The 24,634-nt window shown below is 38.8% G+C and overlaps 1 protein-coding gene across 7 annotated transcripts in view; it reads right to left on the minus strand.

Moving 5' to 3' along the window:
- TASP1 (taspase 1) overlaps positions 1-24,634 on the minus strand; it is a 316,660-nt gene that overhangs the window by 159,078 nt on the left and 132,948 nt on the right. For all 7 annotated transcript variants that reach the window (XR_005016636.1, XM_036827379.1, XM_036827380.1 and 4 more), the window contains one exon: positions 5,359-5,469. Coding sequence is in view for 6 of the 7 variants with exons in the window: in XM_036827379.1 (XP_036683274.1) it covers positions 5,359-5,469 (111 nt within the window). In the remaining variant the exon portion in view is untranslated. The remainder of the gene's footprint in view (positions 1-5,358; positions 5,470-24,634) is intronic.

Consider the following 24,634-nt stretch of genomic DNA (forward strand, 5'->3'; position numbering starts at 1 on the left):
GGGCAGGAAAACCAGAACTGTGACTGAAGAACCACCGGAGTCTTGTAATAAGTCTGTCCTGATTATTATATAAAATGTTTCTAAGTATATACTTCAATGAGAATCTCTAGATATATTATTTATGCAAATCTTTTTTTTTTTTTAAGAAAAAACAAAGGAAGCAAGAAAGGAAGAGTATCGTGATGCCTTTCCACAAAACCAAGGAAGTGGTGGTAGCTTACCACAGCCATCACCAGAAAGGATTTCGACCAAATCACCTCAATAGAAACTTGCAATCCACCTTTAATAGCTTTAATTTATAGTTTCAACTAAGGACTAAATTGCTTTACAACTGTACTTTCACACACACAGTTTAGATTGGCCTGTGAACAAACCAGGGACCAAATAGAATTTTGGAGCTAGAAAGGACTCTGGGGACCATCGAGCTAGGCCCCCTCGTTTTATACACGAGGAAACTGAGAACAAAGAGGCTTGTCCTAAAACCAACAACTAACTTCATCACTGTTAAAACAGGAAAGAACCAGACCTTGCTTCTCACCCAGGTCCCTGGTAAATTCAATTTATTTCATTCTAACCACTTTGTAAATATCATCCATGCTTCTTGATAGTTCCCAAGTGGTCCCAGAAATTTTTGATTTTCCAATCCCAAATCACCTGATTAAAAAAGAACCACATATTTACAGGTGTAATACGGTACAGAATTCATAAAATTTAGCATGGTGGAGGAATTCAGAAACTGTCTCTTGTCTAACTTTTTTTTTTTTTTTTTGAGAAAACAAAACAGAACTTAAGTAACTTGATAGATTCAGGAGTCAGACACAGAGTTAAGAGTGGAACCCAGCTGTCTTAACTCCCAGGACACTGTTTTTCTGTATTTCACATTTTATTTTGCTTAAAAAGGGGGGGGGGGAGGGGCAGTGTGACCTTGCAGAATGAACACCCACTGACTAACCAGGTGACTTTGGACAAGTCACTGAACTATTGCAAAATAAGTTTCTTCAACGATTTAGTGAGCAGGGTTGATGAGTTCTGAAATTTCTGATCCCTTTCCAAGAGTCTGGAATTTTCAAGATGAGTGTTCAATATGCATTAGGTCATGGGATCCAGTGGAAAAATGAAGTACTACAGCCCAACTCTCTGAGGAGTTTCGAGAGTTATACAAAGGAGAGGACAACAAAGCATCAGAAGAGAAAGGGGTGGAGCTCAGGAACTCCTCAGCATGGACCCAAATCTGGAGACGTCCAACTAGCTAGTGAATCTGTGGTTTCAGACACAGTAAAGAGTTCAGGTCACTCTCAACAAGGAGAAAACTACCACGTGCCGTCATCACACACCCATCGCAGGGTTCCCAGGAAGTGAATTTCTCCTGAGTGTCGAGTTTTCACCTCTGGTGAAAACTGGTATAGCTGGGCAACTAATAGCAAATTACATAAATTACAGAGGCTGTTCAGGCCAAGAATTTGGTTTTCCTTAAAAACAGCATTCCACGATGGTAATTGTTAAAACAAAAGAACAAGAAGACCCAAGTCTGATTCTGATATATTTGAAGATGTAGTAACATGAACATCATCAACCTTTTTCCGAAAAACCACCCAAGGCAGACCTCGAAGTCCATTCCTAATGCGTTCCTCAGCTCACAATGTGCCATCAGGCGATTCTTACCAGCATGCGTGTAGTTCACACCGTTATTTATGTTTTCACGACCTCAGGTCAAATAACTGGAAGAAAGCACCTGTACAGAATCTCTTCATATTGAGATTTTTTCCTAGTTATTCACTCTGTTCTTCCTTCAGATAAATCCAGCTGTTTCTTGCCTATAATCTGTTTTTCTTTCTCTCTCTACCCTAAAAATCTTTCCTAAGAGGGCATGTTACATATTAAAGGCCTAGTGCTTATACATCTGAGGAAGTAATTCAGTTTTGTTTTGTTTTGTTTTTTATAAATTTATGTATTTATTTATATTTTTTATTTTTGGCTGCATTGGGTTTTTGCTGCTGCGCGCGGGCTTTCTCTAGTTGCAGCGAGCGGGGCCTACTCTTTGTTGTGGTGCGCAGGCTTCTCGTTGCAGTGGCTTCTCTTGTTGAGGAGCACAGGCTCTAGGTGCACGGGCTTCAGCAGTTGTGGCTCGTGAGCTCTAGAGCGCAGGCTCAGTAGTTGTGGCGCACGGGCTTAGTTGCTCCGCAGAATGTGGGATCTTCCCGGGCCAGGGCTCAAACCTGTGTCCCCTGCATTGGCAGGCGGATTCTTAACCACTGTGCCACCAGGAAAGTCCAGTAATTCAGTTTTATTCCCATCCCTGGAATGCCCCATCTATCCCATCAGTTGTATGCTTATATTATAAAACTTATATTTTATCCTTGAGTGGATTTTCATAAATTCTAAGTAGAGACAGCTTTGAGATGAAAAGTGTTTTAAATAGGTAAAGCCTAAATTTTGGCAAATAGTTTGGGGCAACCCTTGCTTAGCCAGGTCCCCACCAGTATCCTAAAGGTAGGGCTGGGGTAGGGGTGTGACTGGACACCTTGACGTTTTTGGGAAAACTAGAAGAAAAGCATTGATTCCTGGTATGGGTTTCTGTTCCTCTTCCCAAGCTGGTGAGGGTGGAAGAAAAAGAGGAGCCAGTGACAAAGCCCTAGATTCAGAGGATCCAAGAACAGATGAGGCTTAAAGGAACAGGAAGCCAGGTAGGGACATTGCCCATTGCCATGCCACCCTCAGACCGGTAAGGCTCTCTAGAAATAGAGTGGAAAAGTAGCCTGATATGCTTGGGCCAAGAGGACTTGACAATCCTCTTATTATTCTTTTTCAGACCACCTGACCCCATTACCACTAGCATCTGCTGTCAGTGGATGCTATGTGTACTGCAGACCACGGACACCATAGTGAATTCATCAGGGAGAGAGGCCAGTGACCCACAGGGAGGTGGAGGGCAAGCCCCATCCCAGCACAAGCCAACAGAGGGAAGAGGGCGGCCATGAGCCAGATGGTCCCTCCACAGTGACACAGAAAGTCCCTGGAATCCAGATGCCACCCAACGAAGACAAAATGGCAGCAAAACAAATATAAAGGGCCATGTAAAAAGAGACCAGGCTTACATGGAGAGGACTAACAGAACGAGGGCAAGGAGTCAGGCATTAAACCGAGTTAGAGAACATTAAAAGAGTGACAATAGGCACCCTTTCTGCACTGCCCACCATGGGCTGGGGAGAAGAGTCAATGTAGGTGTGGGACATCTGGTAAAGTCTGCCCCAGACACAGGCCCAGGACGCAGCCCTGCTGTGACCTGGCAGGCTGGGCCCTCTCGACATGGAAACCAGAGGTCCCCGGTGGTTACACACAGGTGCCCATCAGGGCTCCCTGGGCCAGGCCCTGCACAGCCTGCACACAGCCCTTGTGGCCCAGGTGGTCACACACTGAGCAGTCGTCCCCTCTGCAGGGGCCCTGTGGCCTGTGTGCCCTGCAGTCCTGTGTCCTCTGCACGCCCCCTTGATGCCGGGCTCCCACGGCATACCCAGCTACCAGGTGCTGATTATCTGTTCCCCATCTACACTGCACTCCAGAGGGTGGCCTACTGTTTGCCCAGCAACTCCAGACCAGTCCCAGCCAGGCCAAACCAGTGAACTTCTCTGCTATCTGCCGAACCACACCTTCTCCAACAAGGTCTGAGCCCCTCCCAAGCATGTCCTTCCCTGGACGCTCTCAGCTCTAGGGCACCACAGAGAGCTTCCTTACAGCCTCCAGTTACTCTTTCATCATAGTTAACAATTCCTTATATTAAACTCCTCCTGATTAACCTAATGTATGGTTTCTACCTCCTGACTGGACCCAGAGGGCTACATACTCCTAGCAGCAAAATCTATCAATATTTCCACTTTCTCCATGGACCCCTCCCTCAAAATCACCATTTCCTCTCCATGGCCTGGACCATTCCCAGCCCCTAATGTCGGTCTCCTCTAGAGATGGTCTTGGACAACCTGAGATCTACTTTATAAACCCTCCCCTAAAACATCATTTTATGATCAACTTAAGAATACATAAGGGTTCTCTCTTTTCTATCAGATCGAACATGAACTCCTACACAGAGATTTCAAGGCCCTCGGGACCTGGCCTCACCTGGCCGATCCAGCCCCGCTGCAGGTCAGGACCACTTCCCTCCAGGTAAGAGTCATGCAGGTGTCGAGCCCTCACCATGCCTAACCCCACTGTCATGTCTGTGCTCACACTCCTTTCTTCCCCACCTTTCCCGGCCTCCTGGGGCTAGTTCTAGGAGTTCGTCATCCATGAATCCTTTTCGGATGATTTCTTCCTACTTTTTCGTCTGTGTTGTCCTCACCACATAATTAGCACCTTATATTATCCTGTCTTGATTCTCTACGTGGAGACACCCCCCAGATTAACCCTGTGATACTCTTCCCCTCATTTATATGTTCATGGCTTATTACCCTAACTTGTTTTTTTCGGGGGGGGGGTTTGTTTTTTTGTTTTTTATGGGATAGGGTTTGCTGGGAGGAGTTAGAGGAAGCTTCTTTTTTTTTTTTTAATTCAATTTTTTTAATTTATTCATTCATTCATTCATTCATTTATTTATTTTATTTTTTGGCCATGCTGTGTGGCATGTGGGATCTGAGTTCCCCAACCAGGGATGGAACCTGTGCTCCCTGCCTTGGGAGCATAGAGTCTTAACCACTGGACCGCCAGGGAAGTCCCCCTAACTTATTTTTAACTACATTTTATATTTTTTATACGACTTCACAAGCCTTTCCACAGTGGTAAACTCAATGTTAAATGATGGGAAAAACCCGAGTCAAATAGTTTTAATCCACAGTAACAGTTATCTACAGGGCCATTGCGAGGCTACACAAAATCTTCCTACAGATTAGAAAAAGCCATCCCTTCCTCCAAGCAGATGCAGCCTCACATCAGGTTATATGGGTTTGGCAAATGGAGCCAGGCCAGATTTCAACTCAACCCTAGACAACTGTGTGTGGCAGCACCGGATTCATGAATACAACACTAACTTTTTTAAAAAAAGAGTCAAATTGTATTACAGAAAAACTTTTAAATGAGGTTGTCCCTTGAATTTTGTTTTAGTAGAATTTTATTCTACTGTGTATGACTCTAATCCTGGACAGTGTCTCACAACTTGGGCATTACATTTGTTATATGGTAAATTTCATGCAGTAGTAGCTATTTTGATGGAATTTCTTTTCACAGCCAATGTTAATTTAGGGTCTAAGTCCATGCTAAACCCTGGACCTAGGTCTAGCAATACAAACGTGGCACCTGACTCATGAAGCTTACAGCTCAGAGGAACAACCTCTATTTACAAGGAAGTAATTTTCTTAACGTTATACTTACTGATAAACTTGTTTTGCATAGTTTCCAGCAGAGCTTGGTGGGCATCTTCAGCTTGTAAAGCGTGTGAACATTCTCTAGCCAGTATGGTGCGCACAAGATGCTCTCCACATCCTAGAAAGCCAAGGAAACCAAGAACGGTTGAGGAAAGGCAGTACTAAACATCCTTCTTGTCTTACTAGCATTAAAACACCCTTATGCACCACTGAAGAAGTAGTTATGTTGGAGAATAATTCAGTGAGGGATGAAATGATTTCTACGAGCAAACTAGTAATTTTAGTAAAGAGATTTGACAGAAACTAAAGAAACACATGTCTAATCTTAAAAGGAAACAAAGAAAAATAAAAGGAAACCCCTTTTTCATAGGAATTATTCACATAATACAGGAATTTAGATTCTCTACCTAGGAACCACCTAGGGTTCTGTTTCATTTCCATTGCTGGATAACCACAAAAAACTGTTTTATAATTTCTATACAGTAGGCCCTTGTTGGTTATTTATTTTATATATGGTAGTGAATATATTTTAATCAAAAGTTCTTAAATTCATGAAACTTAAACCAACACAAGCTGATATAACACACATTTTCTGTTTGGCTAGTATGTACTGTGACAGACATTAGGCACTAACAACAAATCTCCCTTAAAAATATTATCTGTAATTGTTAAATCATGTTGGTGCCATTCATTTCAGAAATTTTCTCTGCATATGTACACCTCCTTTCCCCCCCTCCCTTCCTCTGCCCCCCATATACACATGCATGTATGTATACACACATATATGTATATTATGTATACACATACATTATACACTCATTGCCAAAAATACAAACTGTTCAAAACTTGTGAAAGTTTTTTTTTTTTTTAAATCACCTATGTTTTGTCAGAAGTAACTTCCCTGTATTTTTTGGTAAAGTAAATGTAAATATCCTTCAAGATCTTTGTGAGTATCTACACTTAGATATTCATCTAGGTATGCAATTTAATATATTACTTTGTGGGCAGGATTATGGTGATCCCTATTTTGTTAAATGTTTGCAATATTATTTTTATAATCAGGGGAAAAATTACAATAAAGCTAATAGAAAAGAAACCATTTTCGACACTTACTATGTAGAGACACTGTGTAAGCTCAGGAAACTCCATAAATTTTAATTCCCTTTGTGTACGTATTTGATGTTGAACAGTGAAATGTTATACTTTAGAACAATAATAATTGTTAGAAAACTGGCATATTATAAGCTAAATGGGTGTTCAGAAGGTTATGTACACATGCCTCAAGGCAAACAGCTAAACCACATTAATGAAGTTAACATTACAGCAAAAATACACAGTATGTGTCAGAAAGATTTTTTCCTCTGTAGTTATACAAGAATATATAGGGTTTTCCAATGCTTGATTTTTTTTCCAAGAAACTTAAAATTATGACTTCTATTCTGACATATTTCACCTTTAACATAAGAGCCTTGACACCAAAGCTTGTTCTGCAGGTTCCAGTCAAAGAAAAGTTTGATTTCTATGGTTTTATCCACAAAATTCCAAGGTTTCTTAAGAGTGTGCTGCCATATAGCTGAAGTGTGACTCAGAGGCAAACAGTTCCATTCCTTATTCATAGATATTAGAAATAAGTCTTTCAATACATCTTCCTTTTGTCCTTAATCATGCAAGCAAGAGTGTATTTATATTGTCAGATCTTAGCAGAAGACATGGATTATACAAAGAATGAAGACCTAACTACAAACCTAGAGGAAAAGTGATAAATACCAAATTCTAAAAGAACTTAGAAAAGTACACAATTATTTATCACCAATAAGAATGACTAAACAGACTGAAACACATAGTGAATTCATAGTTTATGTTCTAAAAACACCTTTGGAAGATGCTATGGAACCAATTCACTATTCTGAAAATGGATAAATGAAAGAAAACAATCAAGCATTTCTCTGTCCTTCCTATAGGAACTGCGTAGCAGGGTAACCAGAAGGTTTATGAAGGAAAATTTTCTCCATAGTAGTATCCCAGTTAATAAATGAAGAAGAAATTAACAAAATTAGAATATAACCGTTTGTAACCTATAATTTAATAATTGCTATAGGCAACAATCGTCAATGGCTGCTAATATCACAAAAAGATACAAACAGATATTACATGTCCCTTGATAAAATTACACCTTTGTAGTCTTGCCCCACACCAAAAAAATTACACCTCAATCTGATCAAGCCTCTAAATTCAATTATTAATTTCTAGAAATAAAGAACATCTGCAAAAAACCTACAGTTAACTTCATACTTAATGGTGAAAGACTGAATTATTTCTACCTAAGATCAGGAACAAGGCAATGATGTCTGCTTTTATCGCTTTTATTCAACAATATACTGGAGGTTCGAGCCATTGCACTAAGTCAAGAAAATGAAGTAGAAGGCATAAAGATCAGAAAGAAAAAGGCAAAACTGCTCCTATTTGCAGATGATATAACTGTTTATGTAGAAATCCCAAAGGAATCTACAAAACCACCACTAGAGGTATCTCTCCAGATTCTTCCTATTTGGTTAGGAGTCTAGGGCAAAGGTTGGAAGCAGATTCCTGCCTGGTACTTACCAGTCCCCAAAATATGAACTTTTCTTTCCCCATCTGTTCACACAACAGATTGTTTATGAGCACCTACTTGGTGCTAGAACCAGAGGACACAGTAGTTGGCAGAGGTGCTGCTACATGTTGTCAGATCTCCCCAGAGGTGTTGGACCCCTGACTGGCTACTGAACACTCAGTTAACTGCCATTCTGGCCAGTCCAGATGCCAGTGCCTTGACTGTGTGCTCTACAGACCAACCTTGAGGATTTAGCTGAGAACCCTGGACTCATCAGAAACCCTGGACATTTCCACAGCCTGCTGAGAGCCAACCTCCTTGGCCATGTCTCTCCCTCAAATCCCAAACCTTAGCCCAGTCCCAGCTCACTCTTTCCTAGTGTGTTTCCTATTACTGAGACTCCAGTATGCCCCATACCCAGACATCAGAATTATAATACATTTCCTTGGCATCTCAAAGTCCACATCAGAATCACATGTCTTGATCTGGTAGGTAACAAGCAGTGGTGGTTTGGTGGTGGATGTGACCTTACCCCAACATACCTGAACCAAGAGGATGCGGTCCATTTTCATGGGACTCTAAAGGAGGCTTGTGACCAACATGGTGCAGATCTCTACCCAAAATTTTAAAAATGATGTGACGATGACTTTTTTATAGCCCATCGTGGGGAGCGGAGGGGTATTAGGGGTATCTTTTTTGATGACCTTGACTCTCCCTCCAAGGAGGAGGTGTTTCGCTTCGTGTGGAGCTGTGCCCAGGCTGTCATTCCTTCTTACATTCCCCCTGTGAAAAAGCACTGTGATGACTCTTCACCCACCAGGAGAAGTTGTGGCAGCAGCTCCAGAGAGGACGGTATGTAGAATTTAACCTGCTGTACAATCGAGGTACAAAGTTTAGCCTCTTCACTCCAGGATCCAGGATTGAAAGCATCTTGATGTCTTTACCTCTAACTGCCTGATGGCAGTACACGCATTCGCCCTCAGAGAACTCCACAGAAGCTAAAATTCTGGAAGTTCTGTGCCATACAAGGGTGCATTGATGCAGGCAGAGCAGCCTTCTTGGGGTCTGGGGGATACACAATGCGTACCCCTGCTCCACTGGCCAGCACCACTGCTACTGTGTGGCACTTAGTCACCTGTGTCTTACAGCTTCAGTCTTCTCCACCGTGGAGTCTGCCTCCTTGGCAGGTGGTGAAATGTGTTTTAAGCACCACAAGCTTCTATTGGATGCTATCTGTGGTAGGTGGTGGGGTGGCAGCTTGTCAGAGTCAACTGGTCGATGTAAACTCATTTATACTTTTAGAATCATTTTATATGACTCGTTTACAAACAATGACGTTGAGTTTCCAAGAATTGGTTGAGGGGATCTAAATATTATAATCTGTACCCAGAAACTTCTCGTGCTATTTTTGTTTCATTTATTTTTTAAAGGATTAGGTATTGCCACAAAAATCTGTCATGGGATACATTTTATTTTCATTAATTCAATGAGGTTGAGACTAACTAGTAATTTTAGAAAGCAACTGGAAATGAAGGTAAAAATTTTACTTTATCATTATTGAAGTTTATTTGTTCATAATCTTTATATATCTTTCTCTAGAGATCATAATAATCATAATTTTACATAATGTAAAATATTCATTTTTATAATGATATTTAGGAACACTTGAAATTTCCTTAATCTCTGCATGCATTACAATCCAGTGATTACCTACAGTTAACTCTGAAGTGACATCACTGTTATTTAAATAAGGGATATATAAGTTGTAATTTTGATTTTTGTAGAAATATAGTTTGTTGATGTTGAGATTCTCTGCACTTTTGAATGTGAAAACTTACACACTTGGATTCTGATATTTAAAAATTTCTATTCCAGACATTTCTATATGGAGGTTTAGACTAAGAACAACCCTGCGGATGTTGTGATTTTAGGAAATGTTTCTCACTTGGGAAATGAGGAACATTTTCCTTCCTTTAATTAAAACAGACGTAACTCGCGTAAGAAGCATGTAGGCAGTTTATAAATATATTTCACTGAAGATGGACTAACTGAAATCCTCCTCTTTTAAAATTAGAGATTTTGCAACTCTTACCTTTGCTCTAAAGAGAATATCACAACAGAGTTCTCAATAAGACTTCTTTGTTCATATATAATATGAATGCATTTTATTCATAATATATTGAAGTTTGTAAGCAACAGTATCTTCCTACATGTTAGTAAGCATTATCTTGGAATATGTTGAATGTATGATAGTGTGTGACTCTTCAGAGGTGGAAAATGTATGAGTTCAACTGTCTTACAACAGGTGTGCTGATAAATTTTATTATGAAATATGACTAAGAAATGTTTGTATTTTTCATTTTTTCCAGGGTAATTGACATAGGAAAGATAAATATTTCTTACTACTAAAACCATAGTTCCTCATTCCTAGGTACTTTATCCAAGAAAAATATAAGTTTTGCACTTGAATTTTCATAGCAGCTTTATTCTCAATAGCCGAAATTTACAAACAACACAAATGCCCATCAGCAGGTGAAAGGATAAACAAGTTATAATATATTCATATGTTAAAATAGTACTCAGCAATGAAAAGGAAAATCTACTGATAAACACAACAACATGGGTGAATATCAGAAGATCATTATGTTGAGTGAAAGAAGCCAGACACAGAACAGCACTCGCTCTATAACTACATTACGTGAAAACTTAGAGAAGTCAAAACTCTTAAAAAGAGAAAGCAGATCAGTGATTGCTAGGGGCTGGGGCTGGGGCTGGGGAATTGATTGTGAAAGGGAACAAAAGAATGTTTTGAGGTGATGGAAATGTTCTATGTAGTGATTGCGGCAGTGGTTACCAGACTGTATACAAAAAACCCATATTATCAGGAAAAAAATTATAATATATTTCCTCTCTTGTGTGGATCCTCAACCTTTCACAACCCACACTAAAGATGAATTCACAATAAAAAATGACAAAACACACACACACACACACACACACAAGACAGAATGGGCAGATGCAAAAAACAGAGGGATTACCAAACCAAGAAGTGGTGGTAATAGAACAGAGACTGACAAACATTTTCTGTAAAAAAAAAAAAAAAAAAAAGATAAGTAAACAGTTTTGGCTTTGCAGGCTACATATGATCTCTGTCAAACATCCTTTTATTTTTGTAAGAACCCTTTAAAAAATTAAAAATCATTCTTAGTTCATTGGGCATGCAAATATAGGCCATGGGTCAGATTTGGCCCACAGATCATAGTTTGACCAGGCTTGTAACAGAACAATCTGTAGTACAAAGATAAAAGAGGAAATCAACATTTTAAAAAACAGGGCAATCTGGGAGCCAGGGGTTGGGAGGGGTGTACAGATTTTTCAAGGAATCAAATAAAAGTTTTCAAATTAAGCAGCTGCATAGCACAGGGAGATCAGCTTTATGCCCTGTGTCCCCCTAGAGGGGTGGGATAGGGAGGGTGGGAGGGAGACGAAAGAGGGAGGGGATATGGGGATATGTGTATAGATATAGCTAGTTCACTTTGTTATACAGCAGAAACTAACACACCATTGTAAAGCAATTAATAAACTCCAATAAAGATGTTAAAAAAAATTTGATTAAAACTCAATGCAAGAAGGAGAATTAGAATATATATCCATGGGAAAAAACTTAAAAGCAGCCTAGAATGATAAAGAGAAGGAAAATGAGGAGTTAAGAAACCTAAAGTATAAAATGAGAAGATCCAACATACTAATAGGCATTTTGAAAGAGAAGAGAAAGAATGGGGGAGGGGGCACTAATCTTTGAAGAAATAATAAATAAGTTTCCAGAATTTAAGCTATAAGGAAATCCTTAAATTGAAGATGCATAAAGAGTTCCAAAAAAAGTAAATAAAAACAAATCTATCCTTAGGTATACCATAGTGAAAAATGCCAGAAGAAAGACAAAGAGAAAATATTAAAAACTAATCACAATGGACTTAATTGATACTGATAGGACATTCCATCCAAAAACAGCAGATTACACTTTCTTCTCAAGTGCTCATGGAACATTCTCCAGGATAGATCATACCTTGGGTCACAAATCAAGCCTTGGTAAATTTAAGAAAATTAAATCGTATCAAGTATCTTTTCCGACCACAACGCTATGAGACTAGATATCAATTACAGGAAAAAATCTGTAAAAAAATACTAACACATGGAGGCTAAACAATACACTACTAAATAACCAAGAGATCACTGAAGGAATCAAAGAGGAAATCAAAAGATACCTAGAAACAAATGACAATGAAAACACGACGACCCAAAACCTATGGGATGCAGCAAAAGCAGTTCTAAGAGGGAAGTTTATAGCAATACAATCCTACCTCAAGAAACAAGAAAAATCTCAAATAAACAACCTAAACTTACACCTAAAGCAATTAGAGAAAGAAGAACAAACAAACCCCAAAGTTAGCAGAAGGAAAGAAATCATAAAGATCAGATCAGAAGTAAATGAAAAAGAAATGAAGGAAACAATAGCAAAGATCAATAAAACTAAAAGCTGGTTCTTTGAGAAGATAAACAAAATTGATAAACCATTAGCTAGACTCATCAAGAAAAACAGGGAGAAGACTCAAATCAATAGAATTATAAATGAAAAAGGAGAAGTAACAACTGACACTGCAGAAATACAAAGGATCATGAGAGATTACTATAAGCAACTATATGCCAATAAAATGGACAACTTGGAAGAAAAGGACAAATTCTTAGAAAAGCACTACCTTCCAAGACTGAACCAGGAAGAAATAGAAAATATAAACAGACCAATCACAAGCACTGAAATTGAGACTGTGATTAAAAATCTTCCAACAAACAAAAGCCGAGGACCAGATGGCTTCACAGACGAATTTTATCAAACATTTAGAGAAGAGCTAACACCTATCCCTCTCAAATTCTTCCAAAATATAGCAGAGGAAGGAACACTCCCAAACTCATTCTGCGAGGCCACCATCACCCTGATACCAGAACCAGACAAAGATGTCACAAAAAAAAGAAAACTACAGGCCAATATCACTGATGAACATAGATGCAAAAATCCTCAACAAAATACTAGCAAACAGAATCCAAGAGCACATTAAAGGATCATACACCATGATCAAGTGGGATTTATCCCAGGAATGCAACGATTCTTCAATATATGCAAATCTATCAATGTGATACACCATTTTAACAAATTGAAGAAGAAAAACCATATGATCATCTCAATAGATGCAGAAAAAGCTTTCAACAAAATTCAACACCCATTTATGATAAAAATCCTCCAAAAAGTAGGCATAGAGGGAACTTACTTCAACATAATAGAGGCCATATACGACAAACACACAGCCAACATCGTTCTCAATGGTGAACTGAAACCACTTCGTCTAAGATCAGGAACAAGACAAGCTTGTCCACTCTCACCACTATTATTCAACATAGTTTTGGAAGTTTCAGCCACAGCAATCAGAGAAGAAAAGAAATAAAAGGAATCCAAACCAGAAAAGAAGAAGTAAAGCTATCACTGTTTGCAGATGACATGATACTATACATAGAGAATCCTAAAGATTCCACCAGAAAACTGCTAGAGCTAATCAATGAATTTCGTAAAGTAGCGGGATACAAAATTAATGCACAGAAATCTCTTGCATTCTTATAAACTAATGATGAAAAATCTGAAAGGGAAATTAAGGAAACACTCCCATTTACCACTGCAACAAAAAGAATAAAATACCTAGGAATAAATCCACCTAAGGAGACAAAAGACCTGTATGCAGAAAACTAGAAGACACTGATGAAAGAAATTAAAGATGATACAAACAGATGGAGAGATATACCATGTTCTTGGATTGGAAGAATCAACATTGTGAAAATGACTATACTGCCCAAAGCAATCTACAGATTCAATGCAATCCCTGTCAAACTACCAATGGCATTTTTCACGGAACTAGAACAAAATATTTCACAATTTGTATGGAAACACAAAAGACCCCGAATAGCCAAAGCAATCTTGAGAAAGAAAAACAGAGCTGGAGGAATCAGGCTCCTGGACTTCAGACTATACTACAAATCTACATCAAGACAGTATGGTACTGGCACAAAAACAGAAATATAGATCGATGGAACAGGATAGAAAGCCCAGAGATAAACCCACGCACATATGGTCACTTTATTTTCGATAAAGGAGGCAAGAATATACAATGGAGAAAAGACAGCCTCTTCAATAACTGGTGCTGGGAAAATTGGACAGCTACATGTAAAAGAATGAAATTAGAACACTCCTTAACACCATACACAAAAATAAACTCAAAATGGATTAAAGACCTAAATGTAAGGCCAGACACTATCAAACTCTTAGAGGAAAACATAGGCAGAACACTCTATGACATAAATCACAGCAAGATCCTTTTTGACCCACCTCCTAGAGAAATGGAAATAAAAACAAAAATAAACAAATGGGACCTAATGAAACTTAAAAGCTTTTGCACAGCAAAGGAAAACATAAGCAAGATGAAAAGACAAACCTCAGAATGGGAGAAAATCTTTGCAAATGAAGCAACTGACAAAGGATTAATCTCCAAGATTTACAAGCAGCTCATGCAGCTCAATATCAAAAAAACAAACAACGCAATCCAAAATTGGGCAGAAGACCTAAACAGGTATTTCTCCAAAGAAGATACTTTGGATACACATGAAAGGATACTCAACATCACTAATCATTAGAGAAATGCAAATCAAAACTACAATGAGGTATCACCTCACACCAGTCAGAATGGCCATCATCAAAAAATCTAGAAACAATACATGCTGGAGAGGGTGTGGAGAAAAGGGAACACTCTTGCACTGTTGGTGGGAATGTAAATTGATACAGCCACTATGGAGAACAGTATGGAGGTTCCTTAAAAAACTAAAAATAGAACTACCATACGACCCAGCAATCCCACTACCGGGCATATACCCTGTGAAAACCATAATTCAAAAAGAGTCATGTACCACAATGTTCACTGCAGCTCTATTTACAATAGCCAGGACATGGAAGCAACCTAAGTGTCCATCGACAGATGAATAGATAAAGAAGATGTGGCACATATATACAATGGAATATTACTCAGCCATAAAAAGAAATGAAATTGAATTATTTGTAGTAAAGTGGATGGACCTAGAGTCTGTCATACAGAGTGAAGTAAGTCAGAAAGAGAAAAACAAGTATCGTATGTTAACACATATATATGGAATCTAAAAAAAAAAAAATGGTTCTGACAAACCTAGGGGCAGGACAGGAATAAAGACACAGACGTAGAGAATGGACTTGAGGACACGGGGAGGGTAAGGGTAAGCTGGGATGAAGTGAGAGAGTGGCATGGACATATATACGCTACCAAATGTAAAATAGATAGCTAGTGGGAAGCAGCCGAGATCAGCTCGGTGCTCTGTGACCACCTAGAGGGGTGGGGAAGGGAGGGTGGGAGGGAGACACAAGAGGGAGGAGATATGGGGATATATGTATATGTATAGCTGATTCACTTTGTTATAAAGCAGAAACTAACACACCACTGTAAAGCAATTATACTCCAATAAAGATGTTAAAAAAAGAGAGAGCCCAGTAAGGAGAGTCTCAGCAAGCACCTGGACATATGGGCAGCCTTGAAGAGTTGCTGTGCCCTCTCATGCATGAGAGCAACCAAATGATTTCTGTGTCCCCGAAAGAAGAGGGGAAGTCACAGAGGGGCCCTCCAGGCCTGAAGGAGTCATACAGCTGGGACCTAGGGACACCTCTGCAGCACCCTGCCCGGCTGATGTTCAAAGCCCAGTCCAAGTGACTGCCATTGCCGTGGGTGTCAGTGTGAGCAGACGGCACCAGGGACTATGCACCCCTCCCCCACTCCTTAAGTCCCCAAGAAAAGGAGGAAACAGGAATCCCCAAAGCCACTAATGGCATCTTCTCTATGCCAGGTACTTGTTCTAGGCACTTGTATTAAAGCAATAAATAAAACATAAAAAAATAAAAAATAAAAAAAAAACTAATCACAAAGAAAAAGGTGATCTCCAAAAAAATTTTTTTTAATTTAAAAATTTAACTGGTAAGTTACATATTCCCAAGCAACAGAAGAGGCCAGAAGGCTAATATCTTAAAGATGCTAAGGCAATAAACAAACAGAAAAAAAACCTGTCAACCTAGAATCAGCTAAACTACCATTGTGGAGTGAGGGTGAATAGAAACAGTTTCAGACTTACAAACTCGTTTCTTTGAGATTTAAGCTCCCAGCTTACTTCTACTCTGCGCAACACTATACCTTGTCATAATTCTTGCTGATTTTAATACCTACTAGATATTAAAATATTAGGTATTACCCAATACCTTAGCTTCTGGATTTTCTGAAATCCTCTCTTCAAATTATCCACACTGCCTTGTAAGTTCACTCCCACGATTCTGCCATAATCAATAACATTAACTTCTCCATAGTCTCAGCTGCAGTCATCCCACCCCTCCTATCTTTCCAACTCATCTCTTGACTACTCTAATTCCAACATTCCCTCTACCTCACCAAAAAGTGCCATCCCATTAATTCTGCTGCTTTCTAACTATCCCTCACTGCCCTTAGATCCTCACTTCCTTCCTTATCCAACTAAAATTCCATGCTTCATCCACTTATACCGTTTCTCTTACTCCTGAAAGCCTCCAGGTTTTGCTCACTTCATCAAACTTATCTGGCAAAAGCCCACGCTGGAGTATCAGTCAGAATAACTATACGAGCCTGCAACAACAAACAACCCCCAAATCTCAGTGGCTTAACACAACAAAAATATAATTTCTCATTAATGTTTTAAGTTGTACCTGGCTCACCAGGGAATGTGCTTCCAACAGTCACTTAGGAACAAACCCAGGCTAATGGAGTCTCCATCATCTATAACTGCACCTCCTGGATCATATCCCCCTCCAGGAGAACGAGAGGGCTACCCAGGGCCACTTTACAGCTTTAGCCTGGAAGTCACACGTATCATTTCCACTCTAGTCCACTGGCCAGAAATAGCCACACGGTCTCAGGCAACTGCAACGGGGTGGGGGCGGGGGGGGGCTGCTGTGAAACACAGAGGAGTGTATGGATATTCGGGGAGCACTACGTTAAATGTCTCTGCAACATCTGACTAAATCCAACTTCCCATGCCTGCACCTGCACAGCTAAACGAGGTACAGCCGCCATCCTGTGACCAGGGGGTGACATTCATGGGCAGGAAGGCCTACCCACTGAGGAAGGTGGGAGACAAAGGACAGACCCAGGTACCAGACAGCATTGCTGGGTAGCCCGACCAGCCCCAGTCTCCTCCGAGGTTTCTTGTTACATGAGATTTAAAACAAAAGAAAACAAAATCTATCTGTTTAAGCCACTATAATTGAGTTCTCTTTTTTAAGCCCAAATGTGTTCTTTTTTTTTCTTTATTTTGGTAAAATATATATATAACAGGAAATTTACCATTTAATCATTTTTTAAGTGTACAATTCAGCGGCATTTTTACTCGCATTGTTGTACAGTCATCACCACCATCCATCTCCAGAACTTATTCATCTTCCCAAACTGAAACTGTACCCATTCAACAACACCCCCATCCCCCCCTGCCCTCTAGCCCTGGCAACCACCATTCTACTTTCCATTTCTATGAATTTGACTACTCTAGGTATCTCATGTAAGTGGAATCATACACTTCTGTCCTTTTGTGACTGACTTAATTCGCTTAATATAATGTCCTCAAGGCTCATCCATATTGTAGCATGTTTCAGAATTTCCTTCCTTTTTAAGGTTGAATAATATTCCACTGTATGTACATACCACATTTTGCTTATCCATTCAACCACCAAGCAACATTTGGGGCCAAATGCATTCTTTTTTTTTTTTTAATAGATCTTTATTGGAGTATAATTGCTTCACAATACTGTGTTAGTTTCTGTTGCACAACAGAGTGAATCAGCCATATGCATGCACATGTCCCCGTATCCCCTCCCTCTTGAGCCTCCCTCCCATCCTCCATATCCCACCCCTCTAGGTCATCGCAAAGCACCGAGCCAATCTCCCTGTGCTATGCTGCTGCTTCCCACCAGCTGACTATTTTACATTCAGTAGTGTATGTATGTCAATGTTACTCTTGCTGCGCCCCAGCTTCCCCCTCTCACCCCATGTCCTCAAGTCCATTCTCTATGTCTACCTCTTTATTCCTGCCCTGCAACTAGGTTCATCAGTACCATTTTTTTTTTTTTTTTAGATTCCATATATATGCGTTGGTGGGAATGTAAATTGATACAGCCACTAGGGAAAACAGTATGGAGGTTCTTTAAAAAACTAAAAATAGAACTACCATATTACCCAGCAATCCCACTACTGGGCATATACCCTGAGAAAACCATAATTCAAAAAGAGACATGTACCAAATGCATTCTTAATCTATACAGACAGCCATTTGCTGGTGAAAGAAAATGGCTCAGAAAACTTTACATTGAAAGAAGACGACTTCTTCCATTCAAACATACAACTTTGTATTGAGTCAAATACAATTTCTGATAAGTTCATGTAGATGTATTTATCAGACACCATTAGCAGGAAGACATGAAAAAGATTATTTGGCTTGATAACATTTATCTTAATTGAGTTATTTTGGAAAATTCGTGATATGTTTAATTTCTACCAAAAACCAAATTTCTTTTTAATTTGTTTGAATAAATAAGACTGATTTGATTAAAATAAATCCTTACGATGCCTGAAAACGGAGTCTTAGATATTTAAGAGCCCCTTTTATCCATGGAAAGGACGACCACTTCCCTGAGCCATGTGAAACCACTTCCGGAGGCCATCATTAGAGTGCCTATTTGTGGGTTTGTTTAGAATCCAGAAAAAGTTGCCAACTCTGAGGAAACTAGAAGAGTTAATAGAGTATCTTTGTTTTTTCCTCATCTTGATGTTTCCAACAATGCCATCATCTCTCTAGTGAACACTCTGGCCTACATTACAGAAGAGCTTCTGTCTCTTTACTAAAGGAAAAACCTGAGAATTGTGGGTTAAGCAGCAGGGTCGCGCCTTCTGTGTTCTATGTATTCAATTTTCTCATTCTTTCATTCATTCTCTCCCTCTCCCTCTCCTTCTCCCTCTCCCTCTGTCACACACACACACACCCCTCCCTACCTTAAGGCCATAAAGTCCTGTAGAGTAAGGGTTAGTATTTTCTATTCGGCAGTCAGACTGATGTTTGAATCCGGCTGAGTGAGTCTGGGACTCTTTATTTAAGCCTCAGTTTCCTCTACTGTGAAAATGGGGAATGGGAGTAGTAACTACCTCACAAGGACAAAATGAGACAACAGTCGTAAAACATTGAGCATGGGGTTGGGCACTGAGTAAGCACTTCATACTGCAATGGATAATGACTGCCTTAGGAAAAACCATTAGCTATCACTTTCTTGTCTCTCCTCATCCTTTTCTCTGTATTTTGTTTCTGTTAGAACAAGGTGATTCCCAGCTAGCCTGACAATCATCACTGAGAGCCTAGAATACATTTAAAGAGGAGTTTAGCCTTTGACTTGCAATTCTGAAAGCTGCTGCTTCCAAGAAAGCTGAGCTCTCACCTAGGGTCAAAATGATCACATGGGTAAACCTTTTATTATCAGAACAAAACAAATAATATGATAAAGATTTCACTTAGTTTGGTAGGAAACATTTTAACTGTGGTTATCCAGGGATTATGGGTTATGCACAATTTTTGTTTGTTATGCATTCCTTCTGTTATTTTTCCCAATTTTCGTAATAAACGCCTATCTTCTTTTCCCAAGAGGTTCAATGCCCAACATCAATGTTACACTCCTGCATTCACCGTACTTTCTCTTCAGGTACAATAGTAAAGGGCAAGGCAGGGTCTCCCATTATGGGATTTGGTCCCATACACTTCACTGCCCTATATCTGAGTTCGTGAAGAATGCTCCAGGTGTTTTATTTCATCCACCCTCCATCACACATTTGGTATTTTCACTTCAGCATTAGTGATAGATGCAGCCTTCAAATTAAGATAATTAAAAATATGTAACATAATAGCCCAATAAAGTCATATTGTGAAATCACGTTTTAGTTCCAAAAGGTTAAGTGGCAAACTGAAAAGCATTTGCAATAAGGACAGAGAAACATGAAAACTTACCAACTCTTGGCTGACATTTAAAGATATATCTTCATTGCATCTCAAGATAATTTCTAATTGTTTTATCTTCATCTCATTTAGTGGTGGCAGCAGTGGTGGGCATGAGCCAGATTATTACAAAACGAAAATTAAAAGGCCCTTATGTGTCAAGTTTTTAATGTAGGATTTTAATGGACCGTTTAAATGGTAGAGGATTAGGATATAATTCCTCCAGAGGACCTCAAAATGAGATTAGGATTTTGAAGTATAAATCCTAATCCCACAGATCTTTCCCTTCTTCTGGAGACTTTATTTCTTCTAAACCACTCTAACCTCAGTTCTGTTACAAAGACCCCCAGAGAGGGAGAGTGAAGCTGCATTCACAGGAGAGAAATAACCCACATTCCCAGGCGGCCTGCATCCCAGAGCAGGATCGGCAGCAACAAAAGCTCACGTTCAGTACCCCTGGCACACTACACATCTCCAAGGCTTACCGATGATTTTCAAGTATTTATGTCATCTTATAAATGCTGCCACTCACTCTCCCTGCGGTGAGTGGGCATCTGAAAAATCTTTCAACACATCCCCTGTTAGAAGTCCACAGGGACAGATAAGTAATGAGGAAAGGCCTTTCCAAATCTAAAAGGAAACATTTGGTACTTCAGTTTCCACTATTGCAACATCTCTTTTTCAACAAAGGAATTTATTACACAGTACGTCACCTTTTCCCTGTCAGAGGATTTACTGCCAATTTTGGAGTTGGGTTACTTCTGGTTTTCAAGTCTGTCTTGTGAAATTAAAGAGAGGGCTGCCTCAAAAGTGATAGAACACACGTGATTTCAGTATTCACAGTGTCCCCATGGCTATCAAACCTGGAACCTATTACATACAAGAAGAAAACATAAGGAGCTTTATAAAGAGATGGAATAAGTAGGGAAGATGTCTGATCCAGTCTAGTCCAAAGGGTATGGTCACCAACACACATTTAGTGCCTCCCCAGTATTCAATTCTCTCTAACCTGTAACCCATCAGCATACTTTGGATATTTACAATAATCTATCAAAAACAACTCAGGCTTTTCTGATTTTTTTTTTATAAATAATAAATAGCCAATAGAAAAACCAATTTTACAACTATCTCCTAGAGACCTCTCTTACAAATTAGGATGCAATTGATATGTGCTTTAGCCTTTCATAATTATTTAAAATACAGAAAAATATACTAGAATAGTGACAATTAAACAGGAAAATCTCTCATGTAGAGCACAGTGCTAGGTATATGCTAAATATACTAAATGCTTGATATTTATTATTTATTATTTATTATATTATTTATTTATTAGTATCAATTTTGTTGAGAAGGTATAACCAAACCACAAAAGATTTATCTGAACAAGAAGCAGTCGCATAAATGGGAAGAATTCCAGTTTTGCGAATGCAAATATTTTCATAGACTGAAACCTATTTCAAAGAAACTAAGACATACAAACAAACAAAAAAGCTTCAAAAAAAAAAAATGAGTGTGAAAATCCTTGATCCAATCTGTCACAGCAGAGTGTCAGAGATCTGTGGTTAACAACACAGAGGTGCCCACCCCAAAGCTTGAGTCACTTCTTCTTTCCCTGGGCCCCTCTCTTTGTCAAAGTCACATCTCAGTGTGGGAACTTATCCAATACTCATGCATGAGCATGAATACAGATGATGAAATAGGATCTTGCTTTCTGCTCTAAATTTTCTCAATTTAGTTATCTAAATACAACACTCTAATCAGGGCACTAGGGACACATGGTCCCAGGCAGCAGAAAGAATCAGAAAAATCACCCCAGCAGGAGTGGTGTTCTTTGGCTACGTTGGAGCCCCTATCGCTACTATTGAATTTGTCTGGAGAACGTACTACATGTATGAGCACTAGACTTCTCTCCACTTGAGAACTTCATTAGAGCAGCAGCCATCACAGAAGCAGCACTGTTTGCCATGTTCAGTAGCTGCTCCTGTACATCTTCTATCTGGATTTCTGTTCCATCAGGGAGGTGAGGGGAACCACCTCCAGCTGTGGAACCTGAAATGAGTCACTTAAGAGCTCCGTATCTCAGTTTCCTCGATGGAAAAAAAATAGATGGCTTAGCTTAAATGATTTCAAATTCCTCAGGACAAAATTTTATAGCTGGAAGTACTTTTGGAATTTCAATAACTTTCGGCAAAATTTAGTTAAGAGGCTTGCAATGAACTGACCACTTAGGAGAAAACCCTTTTAAAAAGCTGTTAATTCATGAAATAGTACAGTTAGATTATTTTTTTAATTTATTTCTTTTTTAAGGGGGAAGAGAAAAAGTCACTGACTCACTGATTCACCATTAACTGATCAACTACCGTGTACCTGGGGTTTTCACAAATGTCATCACTTAAAGGCCCTACAATTAACTTGCAAGGAAGGTAATGTCATCCCAATTTGACAAATAAGAAAAGTGAAGTGGAAGAGCTCAGAGTCTAAAATCCAAGTCTTGTAACTCTAATATGCTTGTTTCAAGATAGTCCAACACTGCAGAAATAAGGCTAATATCAGCACGCAAATAAAGGAGATACAAGCAAAGAAAACTCAAAAGCCTCAAAAACCTGAATCCATGATCAAGATCAAAGTAATAATTACCTGCAGATAAGTAGCACAACAAATACTGATACCAATACTTAGGACTGTAGATAGCCCTTTTTAATTTTAACCATGACATCCTAAAAACAATCACTAAACAGTCCCAAAGGAATATTGTTAAAATTGGAGATTTCATTTTGCATCAAAACCATAGTGTGCATTTTATGAGTTAAAAAAAAAAAAACCAAGACATAGCTGTAAACATCTACAGTAATGTAGATGTGATGTAATGTAAGATAAATATTTCAGCACACATATTGATTATATATGTAGTATAAAGCCCACAGACAGAAAGAACATAAGCAAGACAGTTATACTATACTGTAAATTTAACCTATAACTACTAAGCCAGCCAATATATTAAACATTTAATTAATAATTTTCCTAATGACAAAATTTAGAAGTGATTTATGAGGGTGATTTGAATGGCCAGGGCCTCTTTAAAAGCTGAAAAGGGAAGTCTGAGTTGATGTTACATCTCAGTAAATTCCTCTGTACAAAAGAGAGGCAATATATAAATCATTTCATCAGTTTCAAAGCTGTACTCAGATTTTAAAAACAACATTCAGTGTTTAGAGGCCTTGTGAAATAAGATGGAAAAAAAGTTTTAAATCTGTTCACCAGTCATTGCTTATCCCTTTCTCTACTCAACACAGCATCAAGGGTGGTTCTGAGATTGGAGAAAGACAGAAAAGTTCTGAAGGTGGAAAGGAAAATGGTAATCATATTCATTTGTCTACATCAGAGTAGAAATTAAGAAATAAGAATAAAGAAATGGTCCCAAAGCTTTCCTACCACCAACTAGCATAACCATCATATAAGCAGGTAAAAGAAGGAAAAAGCAAAATAGGTAGACCACATCAAATGAGACATGTAGCAAAAGGCAAATAAATAGACAATATAAAATTTAGCATTTTTCAAGGTTTTCATTTGACACTATTACTAAGAAATAATGTTAGTAAAAGAAGGAAATACACACGCTTGTATTACTTTTTAACTTTTTATTTTAGCCAAGAAATTTATTTACAATTTTATTCAATTACCTAAGATTATGCTTCCTAATTTCCCCCAAGTTATGAGGAAAAAAGATATATCTTTGCCTAAAATTAAACAGTTTCAGTCAATACACAGAATTCTCCACAAAAACCCATGCATAGATTCCATAGGGTCCACAAACCCCAGATTAAGAACCCACACAGCTATCATTTTATTTAAAAATCTACAAGCATATAGTTATAAACCAGTAGGCTAAACTTTCATTTTGATTTCCAATAAAAATATTTACTGCTGACACCATGAACTCCATGTGAGAAAGGCAACAATGACAATATCATTACCCAGAGGCTAACATGGAAATTACAGTGAAAATAATAAAATTAGGTTATCATATTAGAATCATACCATTTCCTGTTAAAAAGAAATAGGGATCCTTGGGAAAATGACTGGTTCTGAGTCTGGCTAAAGAAGTGACCAAGAGGAGCCTGAGGCATCTTGTTCTACTGAAAAGCAAGGAAGCTATCAAAGATAGTCATGGCAAAGACCACAGAAGCCAGCTTAAAGCGGCTTCCATTGACAAGAGATGGAACAATTTTACCAGCAAAAAGAATAAAAAGGTTCCAAGCTCTTTACTATGTCTTGCAAGCCACCAAAACCGATCACTTGAATTTCCACTTCTAGTTAAGACGAAGAAATCTGCAAGAGTCTATCACTCCCACCCTAACAACAAAAGCCAACAAGAGCCACCCTAACAACGAGAACCAATAAGCCAGTTAAGCTACAACACTACAGTTTTTTAAAAACTCAGAGAGATAACGATGCAAAAATATGAACTAAATTCCCAAAAGGGACAAGCCTTTCCTATGACAGAAGAGGCCAATGGCTTTTT

Source organism: Balaenoptera musculus, chromosome 15, assembly GCF_009873245.2.
Source record: "Balaenoptera musculus isolate JJ_BM4_2016_0621 chromosome 15, mBalMus1.pri.v3, whole genome shotgun sequence".
Lineage (NCBI taxonomy): Eukaryota > Metazoa > Chordata > Mammalia > Artiodactyla > Balaenopteridae > Balaenoptera > Balaenoptera musculus.